The 15,480-nt window shown below is 34.0% G+C and overlaps 1 protein-coding gene across 1 annotated transcript in view; it reads right to left on the bottom strand.

Annotated features, from left to right (window-relative positions):
- Positions 1 to 15,480, bottom strand: part of RTTN (rotatin) — a 92,834-nt gene that overhangs the window by 58,633 nt on the left and 18,721 nt on the right. The window contains exons 13-22 of the mRNA XM_068396472.1: positions 14,979 to 15,091; positions 13,762 to 13,888; positions 11,432 to 11,557; positions 8,830 to 8,946; positions 6,869 to 7,008; positions 6,452 to 6,623; positions 5,268 to 5,367; positions 3,457 to 3,545; positions 712 to 829; positions 339 to 435 (exon numbers count right to left, since the gene is read on the bottom strand). Coding sequence (XP_068252573.1) covers positions 339 to 435; positions 712 to 829; positions 3,457 to 3,545; positions 5,268 to 5,367; positions 6,452 to 6,623; positions 6,869 to 7,008; positions 8,830 to 8,946; positions 11,432 to 11,557; positions 13,762 to 13,888; positions 14,979 to 15,091 — 1,199 coding nt within the window. The remainder of the gene's footprint in view (positions 1 to 338; positions 436 to 711; positions 830 to 3,456; positions 3,546 to 5,267; positions 5,368 to 6,451; positions 6,624 to 6,868; positions 7,009 to 8,829; positions 8,947 to 11,431; positions 11,558 to 13,761; positions 13,889 to 14,978; positions 15,092 to 15,480) is intronic.

The raw sequence follows: 15,480 nt of genomic DNA, 5'->3' as shown, positions 1-15,480 counted from the left end.
AAAAAAATACCCCTACAGCTAGCTATTTGATTTGCATAGTTCCATTTATGGAAAAGATGGATTACAGACCAATTAAAGTTTTTTGAAAAAGTAAACTTAAAATTAACAGTGAGGTATGAAGCATTTACACTCCAAAAATATGCCATGTAGACCTATAAAGCATGCAACACAAATATTGAAACAATTTGTTTGGCCTACAAATACAAAAGTTTATAAACTTTTGGATATATAAAAGTTTGGGGCATAATTTGTTTGAATACATATAAAAAAAACTTATTTTCATTAAAACCTTAAATTTTGACTAGAGAATATGCCACTAGATAACTGTTTTTTCATACCACACTTCTGTTCTTGCTACTTCATCAAACAGCAGAAGACAAAGCAATGCTGTAGTTTCAGTTAAAACAGCACGATCATTTTGGAATATCAGGGAAACTGAATAAAATAAAGATATTTAAAAACATGTTAGGAAAACATTGACATTTAATAATACATAGAAGGACACTGGTTAAAGACAACTGATTTCCACAGTCATTTTGCAACATCTTCAACAGATGCCACAACATGGGCAATGCTAGCACACAATGATTTATCTTTTAAATATTGGAGACTCTGAAGTGATCCAAGGTTCTTAAGGATTTTGGTTAAACATCTAACCATACTTCACACATTCTTCCCACGTATGTATTAAAGTCAAAATAGAATCTTTACCTCTGAATAGCAAAAGCAGTAAAGATGATTGCTGTGCTAGGGACAGACGAACAACTGGATCAGCATATACAACTTTGCGTAAGAGTGTTAGACATGGTAACACTATGGATTCCATAAGCTGCAGGAACAGAGGAAAAAAGATTAAATACAGGTTAACAATTAAGATAATCTGAGATGCTTAATACAAACTGTCATGCTATGAAGAAACACATTCCATCATTTATAGTACAGAAACCTAAAATTTTCTTAGACAAGCACATTTCATCCAGACAATAGCCGCATGTTCGTTAGAAAATATTTATTCACTTCTGGCTTTATTTTATTAGTGATTGATGGTCATTTTATTGGTCTCTGGCATCACAACACAATTATAAAGTTTGTTTCCAAGAAGCTTTATATGTGAGCTGAAGGATTTCCAAAAGCCCCCAAATATTTACAACCATATAAGCTCACTCTTTTTTTTTTTTTTTTTTTTTCATGCAAATAGCTTATTTTATAACATTCATTTTCTGGGTCCCAGTCTTTCAGATCAGAAACCTAAGAAGGGAAAGCAGCTTGCTAAAAGTTAAAGTACCAGTGAATGACCGAAAATATAACCAAAGTCACTGCTCCTAATAACGAGAAGACAGTATGTCTTTCACAGTATCATTATTTTGCTTGTCTGAGGTTCTGTCTTTAAATTTTGTTTTGTAAACTGCATCACCAAATACAGTCTAGTTTAATATTGAATAAACAAAAACCTTGGTTATTTAGTATGGAAACAGTCTTTTGCACAACTATATATAAAGCTTTATTTAAATGGTGCTTTTTCTATCTACTACTTATTTTATCCTTTTCTTGGTAGCCACTTTTCTAAGAACATGCAAGGTTTTTTGTTTGTTTTTCTGTTCTATTGATTTTAGGATGAAATAAAAAAATCATTTGAGGAGAACCAGAATCTGGGCTACATTCCCTCAGGATAGTGTCCTAATGACTTATTTAAACAAACCTGCATGGCCTTTCTTTTACCTAATGAAACTTTAAAACTTCGTGTTTAGACTAAGCTATATCAAACAATAGGTAAGTAGTGCTCCTACTTCATTTATTTTCTGTTCTGGTAGATAGCTCATTTTCTTGGGAAGGAGTTTGAAGAGTCAGAGCTTGAGGGAGATAAGGATGGGACCTCTGCCGGTTGTGTTCAAGAGACAGGAGCAAGACTGCTTAGTCATTTTGCAGAGGAAACATTTTACAGTTATTTTACAGAGCAGTGAATTTCGGATCCAAAACTTCTATCAATACAGAGCCGACAAACAGATTTCTGAATGCTAGTGCTTGAAGAAGTAGAATTTCATATACAGCTGTCAGCATGCTCTCCTGCTGACTTGATCTAAGCCATTCATTGTTCATCCTGTTTAGTACAAAGATCCTACGTTCCACAAGCCATATATGCAAAAGAAAGATGTCACAGCCCCTAGAGAGTTGTTGCCTGTGCCTTTCTTGGATTAATTTGAAGTTTACAAATGGCTAAAAACATTATTTTAAAGTTTATCCTAGACTCTTACCTGGCTATGAAGGATCTGCTTAAGGCAGTATATTTCCCATGCTTGTATTTCTGTATTATTAAGTAATTATGCTAATATCTACTCACTATCCAAAACAAAACAAAACAATAGTTGCATTGCTCTGTATTGCTAAAAAAATGTAAGATAATAAAAAACTGACATTAAAAAAACACAGTAAAAAAAATCCGAAGAACTCAATATTTCGATTTCTCCAGCTGGGTTTCAGTGGTTTACAAAAGTACTCATATTCAAGCTATCATAAACTAGACTAGACATTCCTTAATGCTACAGGGATCAAATAATCTTAGATACTGATATCTGGAAAAAAACATTACCATTACCGAAGAATGTAATTGATTTGACAAATAAGAGGAATTCCACTAAGTATGAAGCAGTTCTTTTCTCTGGTACATTTTTAGGGAAGAAGTCATGACTACATAAAAATTCTCATGGTTTCTTAAAATAACTCAACGTTTGGACTGTTGGACTGCTATAACAATACTTATGTAAGCAAACTAAGAAATATGCAAAAAGTTTATCCAGTGGAGTGAAGCTGAGCAATCTATAACCTACACAAACTTGCAAAAAATGTTTTCAAATAATGAATTTCTGAAAAATTCAAGCATCAAATTAGACATATTACAAAAACAGAAAGCTTGGTCATCTACAATGATTATACACTCAACTCTAAACGTCTTCTTATTCTGAGACCCACCCTGGTGAGCTGATTTTCTATTGGTCAGAAAATTACTTATACCTGAAACTCAATCTGACACATAGATTCCCATTTACAATAAGATCTCCTCATTTTTAATTATAATTTGCTTCAGGACTTAAATTTTGAGACTATGATATACAATATAAAACTTTTTTTTTTTTTAATGAAACATTAAAAATTATTTTTTTGGTCTCTACTGAGAAAGCTTCAGAGAAGTTCTGGTATATTTCTGAACCACACCAAACACAGCTCTCCGGCTAACTGTTCTCACAGGTAGGCAAATCAATCTTCTTTCATTTAAAGAATCTTAGCATTATCAAAAATATAATAAACAAAATGCAAATTGCAATTACAATTGTTACTAAACATTTGTGTTCTGTGCAGAATTAACGCACAAAGATTAGTGTTATAAATGCAGAAAAAGGCAAATTCTACTACTGCCATGCTGTGCAATGCTTGCAGAAGAACATGTAACAATAGTTTTACCTTGCCATCCACATGTATGCATTCATTAAGATAAGCCAAAATCTTTTCTATCACGCCTAACTTTTTCACAATGCCATGCATTTTGGTATCTGTAGGAAAAACAAGATAGTAAGAAATGCTGGTTCTGCACCAATTTAATATCAAATTTCTTTCTGCAAGTTCACACACTCTTGCTGTTGAGAACAAGTTTCCAAAACTGCTACTCAACAGAACAAGTACAGCTCTAGCTGTACCGAGGCAAGCCTCTTCAAAGTCCTGTTATCTGACTATAGCAGCCTCTTGAACAGTAGGACTCTTAAAATATCTTACATAACTTCTCAGAAGAACTTTATGTTCCACAATTACAGTGTTCCCCGGTGCAACTCAGTTTCAGTCAAATGAGGATTTCACTTGTAACATTTCAAAAGTCTTCAACAGTTTAATATGGAACTAAAAATGGTATTTACAAAAACTCAATCACCATGAGAGTATTTTCCACTGAACTCATCATTCAGAGCATCTGCTTTAAGAATATTCAACAACGACAAAAAAGCTATGTCATTTGAGTTGGTTGGGTTTGTTGGGTTTTTTAAATAATTATAAGGTGATCAGTCATAGGAAATTTGTCCTGATAAAACTGCATTTTTTCCTTTACAGTTTCATCCTATGCTATGTTTTATATTATCTTTTGACATCTGAAAACGTTGGCAGCCATAACTGAATTTATTTTACAAGACAAAGTAGACATTTTCTCATTTTTGTGATCATTTTTCTGACAAGAAAAAATGTTAATTTTAATATTATCGAAGACCTCACCTTCCCATGGTGAAAAACTTATGTTCTATCATTAGGATTTGAGTTGCCTGAAGAAAATGTACTTGAATCAGAGTTTGAGTAGGTACAGTACAAACATCCAGATGCAAAACTCTATACTTATGACTCTGCATCAAGCCAAATAATGGTCTATGCAAGATTCCTTACTTGCATCTTAATTCAATCAGATCTTCTTTACCAGAATTCATAATTTCTCCACACGTGAGCAACACAATTATAAAAAAAAAAATACCTGTGACGCAAAATTATGATTAGTCACTTAAATTATAAAGAGTAAAAAGAGGAACACTTTCCTTGCAAACATATTAGATGAAATGCCACAGGGAGTCTGCCTCTTGATAGGGAAAGAGGGTATAATCACGGAAGCTTAGCTTGAGTTTACTGAACCCTCATTCACATAAATTACATTTCAATCCCTTTTAACTGTAGTTATTAAGTAGGCTAACTCAAAATAGAGGAAGAAATTCAGAATGATAGAAGAAATATCTCACTAAGTATAAAATCCTTTTAGCTAGCCTGTGTAATCTAAGAATTAATTTTCCTAAGTAAAATACACCACCACCAAAAATATATATATATTTTACATTGACCATCTTTCTCCCTCGTTCAAGACTGAGTATCTGAGTCAGCAATTCCAAAAAATTTGAAGCACCTTTAATTCTGAGACAGATCAACAACTTCACAAACATTAAAAAGAAACAGCAGAAAAAAAACCACTCTTACAGAGCTTACTATTTAAATAAACAGCTCCCTTGTGTAATAGAGGAGTACCTAAATTCTGTAAGACCACTATTTCTTATTCTTGAGGGCAACAACAACAAATAACTCATTTTTTAGTTGAACTGGTAGATTATCTACAATAGTGTTAAATTTCTGGTCCAAAAATATACATAAAAATTACAAAAAATACCCTCAGCAGAAACATATAGAAAACCTAGCAAAACTGCAAGCTCACACAATGATCTGCACATGAATACAAATTTCCTGAAGAATTTTACCTTCTAAAACAATAGCTAGCTGCTCGGCTGCAGACTTCCGTAAAACTAGGTCAACAGCATCAGAAGTCAAGATGTCATACAGCTTTTCAATAGTTTCTGCCTAAAAGTAAAATTGCATTAGATTTACATCCAGTATGCTATTATGAAACAAGGTAACCAGCCAAATTTCCTAACAGAAAGTAGAAAATAAAAAGATCTAAATTTCTTATGAAAATGTATTTGATTAGATTCCACATGTATGCAATAAGAAAGGATTAGGTAATACTCTTTTTAAAACAAAACTCTAATAATAGCTGCAGAATATAACAAGACAATAGTTTCCAGTGCACAACAGATGAAGTTTTCTAACAAATAATGCTTAATTTATACACAGCTACAGAAAGCTCAACACTACACAGAAATGCTAGAATATGCTTCTAAGTCTGTGAAGGGGATTGACTTTTTAATGGCAATAGGGCTAGCGAAATTTAAATAATCCTACATATCCATATAAATTTCAGGTCCTAACTTTTTGAAGGATGTAGGGGAAGAGTATAAGTCAAGTGTACGATGAGTGGTTAGAATACTTTTTTCCAGAGAGGAAGCATTTTAGCATTTGTTTAACATATTGTTGTTAATCTGAAAGCATTGAGGGTAAAGAAGGAAGAAGAATGGAGAGAAGATGATAAAAAGAGAAAAACAAAAAAGATATAAGTTTTCCCATAGGTCAAATACTTGTGATTTGTTTTTCACTTTTCAAAAGCAACAATATTAAGAAAACACAGATGTAAATTTGTAACCTGTTTTAGAATATTTCATATGAAATTTGTGCCTGTTTCAGTAAAAAATGATTTTGTGGCAAAAAAAAAGCTCTATGTGAGAAAAACCAGACTCTACCCATGCACAAGGAAATTGTCGTAAACAGAGCAGGCATGTGCTCTCTGTACTCAAGTTAAGTCTTGCTGTCAACTTATCTGCAGATAGAAAAAAAAAATAAAAGAAAGAAGGAATTCTTTTCTTATTGTTGCATACGGTAGCATAAAAACTACTGTTTAAACATACATGGAAAGAATATATGAAGAGATTTCTTTTTATGAAGCAATCCAATTTGTATGAAATACTGCAACCTTCAGAAAGTGGTAACCAATGACTGGGCAGGTGGAAGAGCTGATCAATGACACAATATTTAGACAGACTCTACTCACCTTAAGTATCGACTCTGTTTTATCATCCAATTTTAGCTCAATAGCTCTTTCTATAATAAATAAGTTTGAAATGCTGGAAACCACACTACCATGCAGCTGCGGGCGTTTCAGGCTTGCCCCTTCTTCATTCAGAAGATGGAATGTTAAGTGTTTAAGTGCTATAGAACGAACCCTATAAGAGTAAACAATTAAAATAAATATATAAAGTTCTCATACTGGAAAACTTGAGCTGTGTAGTTAAAAATTAATTAGCTTATAAAATTATTACAGTTGTGGGGGAAGTACTTAAACAACTCAATATTGATTAATCTACCTCTCAAATCAACCCACTGCATAATAATCTATTGGTTTTTTAGAGCAGACATTTTTGTCATCAACATCAGATGACATGCTGAAATGCTGCAGGTCATTACTTACAACTGCTTTTTTGAAAAGAGAAGACGCAGAGCAGCCCGTAGTCTAGTAGTTCTAGGGAGAATACCGTCTCCTTTGTTAGAGGTTGTTTCACTCAAAGTGAGGATACAGTTACCTAGCATATCTTTTGTGTCAGCATAACCCTAAAACAAACAACAAACAAAAATTTCCAAAATTAAAAAAATCCACATACTAACGTAGCAAATTAGACAATGTAATTCCCCCTTTAGGGGCTAAGGGAGGGTGGGGAAGGAGCAACACCCCCCAAAAAAAAGCAAAAACCTAAGAAAACATCCAATTTCTGCAAATCAATAGTCCTCTGTAAAAACAATTTTAAAAAATAATAAATGATCCCATAAACAAATCAAAACAAAGATTTTTACATGGCCCAAAGGTACTTTGACCTGAAGCTTTACCCTTCAATCTGTTAACATGATGCTGCTCTGTAAGGTCAGTTTCCATTCAAATTCAGTCTCTACAAGAAAATTACTTCAAAACATTAAATCCTACCTATTTTCAAATATTTAGTCAAAGCATTTTCACACACAACCAAGACAAACCAAAATCAGTTATGTCGTACTGCAAACATTTAAACAGAAAAATACAAGGCATTTTATATGCAACGGGTAAATACAGACCTCCAGTATGCTCTGCTCAAGTATCTATTGTATGTAGCCACTACAGGCTATAGCATAGAGGAAAATTCTACTCACAAAAATGAAAGCAGGGTAGGTTCTTTCTCACACGTTTACCCTACAGCCTATATTAAACCCTCACCTACCTAATCTTTATATTAATGGAAGATTTGTATGTGGGTAACACAGAAAAGCTGACATTACTGTGTGAGAAAGCTCTGAAGTAACTTTTCTCCCATCACTTTCAAGTTCTCAGTGCATTTCCTCTGCACATTTTTCTGTCTGAGCCTTCTGTTTCATGGCCCATCTTATTTGCAATTTCTCCCCATTTTTGCCTTGATTTTTGTGCAGTTTATGTAAGGCCTTAAGTTACATAAGCATTTTTTTCAACTTATGGTAATACTGAGGTGCAGGCAACAAATGAATATATAACAGTGATAGGAATAAGTACGTATAATTATCAAGAGTGATATTTTTTGAGAAAAAAAAAAGTATACTTGGATGTATTAACTAAGTTAAATAAAAGACAGTAACAAGGCAAAAAAACAGACATCAGATAGGGACAGCAAAATATCTAACCTGGAAGACTACAGGCAGGTCATAGAAGGGAAATATCTAGCACTAGAGAAAAAAACAATAAAGAATTTGGATGGAGCAATTAGGCTGAAAATCAGACTGAGAAAGGCAAAAGTTCCCATTAGGTTAAGCCAAGAGTAAAGATAACAAAAAGAAAATTTGCACACTGTTAGAGATATGAAGAGTAACATCTAGGGATAATACTGACTGTTGATACTTCTAATAATACTGGAAACAAACAAATCAAAAAACAATCATCAACATATACAGAAAATACAGCTTACACCTATTGCTACTTATTGAGCACATACTTGATCAGAAAATAACATAACCATCACAGAGGAGTGACAATTTTCAAATTTAAGATATGGAGGACATTCTAATAATTATTAACTAATTTTAAAAAACATGCAATGTTTTAACCTATACTTGGATTATCCACTCATATCTTCAAATCATTTAAGTTCCAGTCAATAATTGCTGATTTCTACTACAACATTTCAAAGTTTCACATTCTAGTAATACCAGGCTAAAATTTGTTTACATATTCAAAATAGTAACTTTGACTGGAATTAGGACCCCTATAAAACATTTCTCCATTTGACATCTGACAAAACAAGTCTGTAGATATATCACTGTTAATCTGTTTTCCACCTTCTACTAAGGTGAATATTCTGTTTGCTGTTTAATATATCAGTGCTGCTGTTTACATGATTTCATACATCAAATTCAGATTAAAGCACTTAGAAGTACCTGTAAAACAGGAATGACGGGACAGAGGGCCTCAATAAACTTGTTCCAAGTCAATACTGCCATTACTAATCGTCCCTGCAACAGATGCATCAGAATGGCCTTGGCTGTAGAGTTCACCTACTCAATAACAAAAAAAAAGAAACTAATGTAATCATCAATGTGTCTAGGTCAGTTCATCAATGCTGTAATTGGAAATGTTATACAAAAACACCTCAAAGAGGATCTACAGACAAAATATTGTCACTGCAGAATGCTACTTTTAAATTGCCAGTCACACTTAAACATTCAGGTGTTAGAAAAGCCTCTCAGAGAAAACACACAAATAGTTCTGCCTAAATAGCACCCAATAATTTTCCCCTTAGAACTCCGGTTTGTCTTTTCTGAAACAAAATAGATCATTACTTCAGCTTATACACCTATTGGTCCCTCTATCCTGCAGGTAAAACAAATTCCGTTTCTTTTATTTCTTGACCCTCATTTCTGGGGCATTTCACCCCCAGTCTTTATGATATGCTTCTGAAGATACAGAAAGAAAAGATCAAAACCCTGTTATGTGGCCATTTCACTTTCTTGAAGAAAAACAGTCAAACCAAGAAGGTTACCAAATATTTCAAATTGTACATGAATTCATCTGAAGCTCTTTATCAAAAAGGAAAAAAGGTATATGATACAGCACTTACACAGTATTAATGTATCCTGTATACAGTATGTAATGTATACTATATGCAATATTAAAGTATTTACAAGCTAATATTATTACTACAAAGGGAACAGAGGGAAAAAATGAACTTCTCGGAATTCACTCTTCCTTACATAGTGTAAAAACACCTACCTCTAGCAGCTAAAAACCTACATTTTATGCCAGAGATAAGAATCCTCTCACCCCAAGCAACAAGAACAGTCTTTAATATCACTCTAGTCTACCTTTAAGGGACTGGATTTGCAAAATCACATGAGAAATCTTAAGCCCAACCTTGGAATACAAGGTTCTTCTCAATTGCTTCTCATTGTCACATGCCTGAAAGATTAAACTGATGCTTTATGAAAACTTAAGTAACAGATATACTTCCAAGAAGTAAAAAAAAAAAAAAGCTTGGATATGATCTGCATTATATATTTTGTTAGAAGAATAATAAGAATGAATTATAAGGTAAAGAGAACAAAATGAGATAATTTTGTAAACATGCATTCTCTGTCTCAACGATCTTTTTAAATTCAATATCAATTGAAGTCTACTTGTTATGCTTGAGCAACCAAGGGAAAACTGGCAGTTTTTTTAATAAGGCATCCAAGGGAGTAGTCAAACAAAACAAATGCTTTCTTTGGAAAAGATAAATTATGTACAAAGTACAAATACATAGCACATTATCAAAGATATTTTACTTAGAATGGTTTGGGTTGAAAGGGACCTTTAAAGGTCATCTGGGCCAAACCCCTGCAGTGACCAGGGACATCTTCAACTAGATCAGGTTGATCAGAGCCCCGTCCAACCTGACCTTGAATGTTTCCAGCGATGGGTCAACTACCTCCTCTCTGGGCAACCTGTGCCAGTGTTTCAACACCCTCATTGTAAAAAATTTCTTCCTTGTACTTAGTCTAAACCTACCCTCTTTTAGTTTAAAACCATTACTCCTTGTCCTGTTCCAACAGGCTCTATTAAAAAGTTTGTCCCCATCTTTCTTATAGGCCCTCTTTAAGTACTGAAAGGCTGCTATAAGGTCTCCCTGGAGCCTTCTCTTCTTCAGGATGAACAACCCCAAAGCACTTCTCCTTTTAAAATGTTAACATCTAAAAAATTACCTTCTGAATGGAACTGTGCACAGTAGTGCGCTAAAAAAAAAAAATTCATTTCAGGGGACAAGCTAAAAAAAAAAAAAAATAAAATTTGTTAGTCAATGTTCTTTCCCCTCTGACTGTAGGGACCTTACAGATCAGCTATAAAGTAGTTACAAATAGCCAAACTAATTTTTTCCCCTCATCTCAGAACTCCCTACTCAGCTTTCTATGTAAGCTAGGAAATAGTGGATATATGTTAAGCATTCATGCATATAAACGAACCCAATAGAAATTTGGTCCTATTCTGCAATACTATAGAACACTTCTATAATACTCAGGTAATTAAATGCAAACACAGATGTGTTTGTAGTGATGAAACACATTTTCATAGCAAAGACTTTACAGATTTAAAATGTCTTTTGCTCCTCAGCCAATGCACACATTTTGGAAGTCATCCCACCTTTACAAAGACTTGAGACTTCCTGTTTTCCATAAATGTAAAGCTTCATACATACTATTTCATCATATGCACATTTTATTAGGGCTGAATATATTACACAAAATGATTAAAACCCATAGTTTATTTCATTTTTCACTGGTCTTTATTACATTTAATAGCATCCTATACACAGAACACTATTCTGTCTCTGAATTAATCATAAAAAAATCTTTCCATTCACTGTAACTTCACTGTTTACACAGCTTTTCTATATACAAGAAACCGTATGCAGTCAAAACTTCAGGTAAGCCTCAGACCACCATGGAGAATATCAACGCTTACTTTGCATGCACATCAACTTATAAATATCGCTACTAAACACAGTACCTCATGCTTAGCTTCCTGAAGGCCAAACGTACAGATTTCATATAAAACTTTTGGATGAAGAAGAAAATGTACTCCATGGCAGATTGAAGACCCAGGCTTTGCAACATTATGAATACCTAAACAGTCCTTCAATAAAAATAAAGTTAGTTAGTTTTAAAATTCAATATATTCTCCAATATTACCTCTTCTTTTATAGACTGCCTGAAGTTGTCTTCCAGTAAAAGGCTTTCTCCATACATTTTGGAAGACTACAGTTCTGAAAGCTAAACACTATAGCCCTGGAAGAAACACCATCTTTATAGATCACTGATTGAAAATTCCTGTTGCTACACACGGCTAAGAAATACAAAATGATTTTTTTTTTATTTTAAATAATAATGAAAATAAATTAGACAAACTTCATATGTTGTTTGGTATTACATTAAAATAAGCAAAACCTAAAACAGGCAGGTAAAAATCTCACAAAAAGATACAAGTGTCATTCAGTGGAGACAGAGGGTTTTTTGCAAAAGACTAGCTCCAGCATCTTTTAACATCAGTGAATTGTGCTATAAGCACAAGAAATTTAGCTGATGCCCATTATATAAAACAAGAATTATGACAAAGTATTATATCAAAATAGAAAAGCGAATTTTATCTTGTGAGCCGATATTACTGAATACCTAAAGTGACCTCACGATTACGACATTGTCATTCTTAATATAGAGTACAGACATACTTTTAGGAAGTTCACACTCTTTATCCCTTGGGCTATCTTTACAAAAAACTAAGGCAGTGACAAAATATCCATATAAAAGAAAATCAAGAACAAAACACCCCCCCCCCCCCCCCCAAAACAACAACAAATGATTAAGATTTTAAAACAATGAGTCCATTAAAGGACTTACATGTTCTTAAACACAACCCAAGCTTTTATACATAGGAAAAAAGAGGTATTTTTCTTTCACATTTTTATAACATCTAAGCAATTAAAGCATAATCTAGGTAAAAACATTCATTCTGAAAGTGTAAGTATTTTACTAATATGTTATTGTTTTATTTTTCCTTCAGTAAACAATCTTGCAAAAAGCAAGAAAAGCAGTGAACTCAAAATGATATTTGCTCAGGTAAAAAAAAAAAACAAACAAAAAACCAACCAACAAACCACTGAACAAAAAAAAACAAAGGGCAGTGAAAAATCTCTATGAAGGGAATAGAATCTGTCCCTGAGGACTGGGCCCAGGTGAACATCATGAGGTTCAACAAGACCAAGTGCAAGGTCCTGCACCTGAGTTGGGTCAGCCCCCAGTACCAATACAGGCTGGATGATGAATGGATTAAGAGCAGCCCTGTGGAGAAGGACTTGGGGGTGCTGGTGGATGAAAAGCTGGACATGAGCTGTCAATGTGTGCTCACAGCCCGCAAGCCAACCATATCCTGGGCTGCATCAAAAGCAGTGTGGCCAGCAGGTTGAGGGAGATGATTCTGCCCCTCTACTCTGCTCTCGTGAGACCCCACCTGGAGTACTGTGTCCAGCTCTGGGGCCCCCAACAGAAGAAGGACATGGAGCTGTTGGAGTGAGTCCAGAGGAGGACCACGAAAAGCTGAGAGAGTTGGGGTTGTTCAGCCTGGAGAAGAAAATGCTCTGGGGAGACCTTATTGTGGCTTTTCAGTACTTAAAGGGGCTTATAAGAAAGATGGGGAGTAGGGCCTGTTGCAATAGGACAAGGGGTAATGGTTTTAATAAAAGAGAGTAGGTATAGACTAGATATAAAGAAGAACGTTTTTACAATGACCATGGTAAAACACTGGCACAGGTTGCCCAGAGAGGTGGTAGATGCCCAATCACTGGAAACATTTGAGGTCAGGTTGGATGGGGCTCTGAGCAACCTTATCTAGTGAAAGGGAGCAGTTGTACTAGATGATCTTTAAAAGACCCAACCCAAACAAGTCTGTGATTCTATGAACCTCATTTCAGCAGAGAAGCAAAACTGAACATCTGAATTCTTTTCAAAAGCAAAATCAAATAGAAATATTTCTGTATAATAGCAGCAAAAAAACCCAAATCGACCAGCATTATTAAGAATCCTTTTAAAAAATAAAATTGTCAGTCACTGTTTTCCCCCTCTAGAGATCCTATCACTCTGACATGCAGTACCTGAAATATAACCTCACCAAGTAGATTTAATACCAAAAATATAACATCAAACTGCAAGCTCAGGCCTATACAGATTTCACAGCATATAACACGGTAAACAGAATTTGCATTAAAAATGCTTTTAATGAGGAAATCATATAATACACATTATTTAGTGAAACACCAAGAGCATTAAGTAAGCATTAGTTCTAACCTTAACCACTTCCAAGCAGCAGTGATAAGCTTCAGTTTTTATGTTCAGTAAAGGATGAGACAATAGACGGAGAAGCACCTTCTGACCCTCATCCTGGAGCAATGAATTAGCCTCGGCAGACTTCCAACTAAAAATTAAAAATAATTAATTTAACTATTATTTATTTTACAGTACCCAAAGATGTCTACAAAGATTTTCCTGTTAAATTTCAGGATAATCTCTGAAAAATATTTCCTGAAGAGGTATACATCCTGAAAAATGACTTGACAGACGAAAGTTCAGAGATCACAATATATTTGCCAAAATCATCATGTTTGTATGTTTTTTTAATACACATAGGTAAATCGAAGACCATAGTTTTTCAAAATTCTCTCATCAAAATTAGAAGCCTGACAAACATTTATGTTCATTTGAAAAAATAAAATTCTGTCGAGCTTCCATAGGCTCCTCAGACCATGGTATATGATTATAAAAAAAAATTCTATGCTTTCAGAATTTTTTCCTTGTAGCAGTAAAAGTCCATCTCACTATCACAAAGTGAACTGAAGTTACTTAAAAAATTGAAGTGAATTTCCTGTTGACTGACTGTAAATCAAACAATAAATAATTCTAAAAGCATTAGAACACTGAAAAGTGTTTTGATGTTTCATAATTTAAAAACACGTATTAGAGAGTTCTTAAATGTAGTTTCCTTTGAAAAAATCCCTGAAGTCAAACTCTGAATCAGTATAAAATTAAGATTTTGTATTTCTAATTAAGTGCTCAATACAGAACTTTTCCAGGCACCACAGGGTAACTTAAATGCTCTAACTAGAGACATGGAAAATCTAAAAAGCAATAAAAACATGCTGTTTAATAAACGAGATGCCATATTGTAATATGCAGCATCTACAATAAAATTAGTCCTTTAGGGTTTCTGAAAGTAAAATAAAAGTAAAGTTACACAAATACACTTGGAACAAAGTAACTTTCTATACAAAATCATAAAAGCTTATACATAGAAAATAATAATGACTTTTTTAGCATTTAGAAATTCAATTTTCAAGAAATCTGCTACAGAATGACACATATTGTTTAGCAGAAATCCTTCAATGGCTAAAAGAAAACAATTGTTCAAATACAGGCAATAAACAAGTTGAGCTTCTATTTGAGAAAGTTTATCCAAAAAAAAAGATTATATTTTCTCAAGTAAGAGTTTTAAAGAGTAATGTACTCACATATTTGAGCATATGTGAATGCATTCCTGAAGCAAGGGAAAGTGTTGATGGTAGGGTAGACTACCCAAGGCCTGATCTGCCAATTCTACTAATTCAGAAAGATTCTTGTCCTCCTGAGAAGTAAAATGAAGAGAAAGAATCAGTAATATTAAAAGTATACAATGTTATTTCACAATCTTGCAGAATTTGTCATCATTTAATACATCTATTAACTAGGGTTTGGTTAAGCCTTTCACAGAGAAGTTTATAATGAACCTGATTAACAAATTCAATAGATTTCAAACAAATACATTTTAGAAGCTACTTCTGGGAGCTGAAAACCCTTCAGTTGCTGAATCTAAATAAAGATCATCTAGTTCCAACCCCCCTGCCATGGGCAGGGACACCTTTCCCCTCTAGACCAGGTTGCTCAAAGCCTCATCCAACCTGGCCTTAAACACTGCCAGGGAGGGGGCAGCCACAACTTCTCTGGGCAACCCGTTCCAGTGTCTCACCACCCTCA

The sequence above is a fragment of the Nyctibius grandis genome, chromosome 3, assembly GCF_013368605.1.
Source record: "Nyctibius grandis isolate bNycGra1 chromosome 3, bNycGra1.pri, whole genome shotgun sequence".
Taxonomy (NCBI): domain Eukaryota; kingdom Metazoa; phylum Chordata; class Aves; order Nyctibiiformes; family Nyctibiidae; genus Nyctibius; species Nyctibius grandis.
Note: the sequence above shows the minus strand (reverse complement) of the source record. Positions and strands in the feature narration are given on the sequence as shown.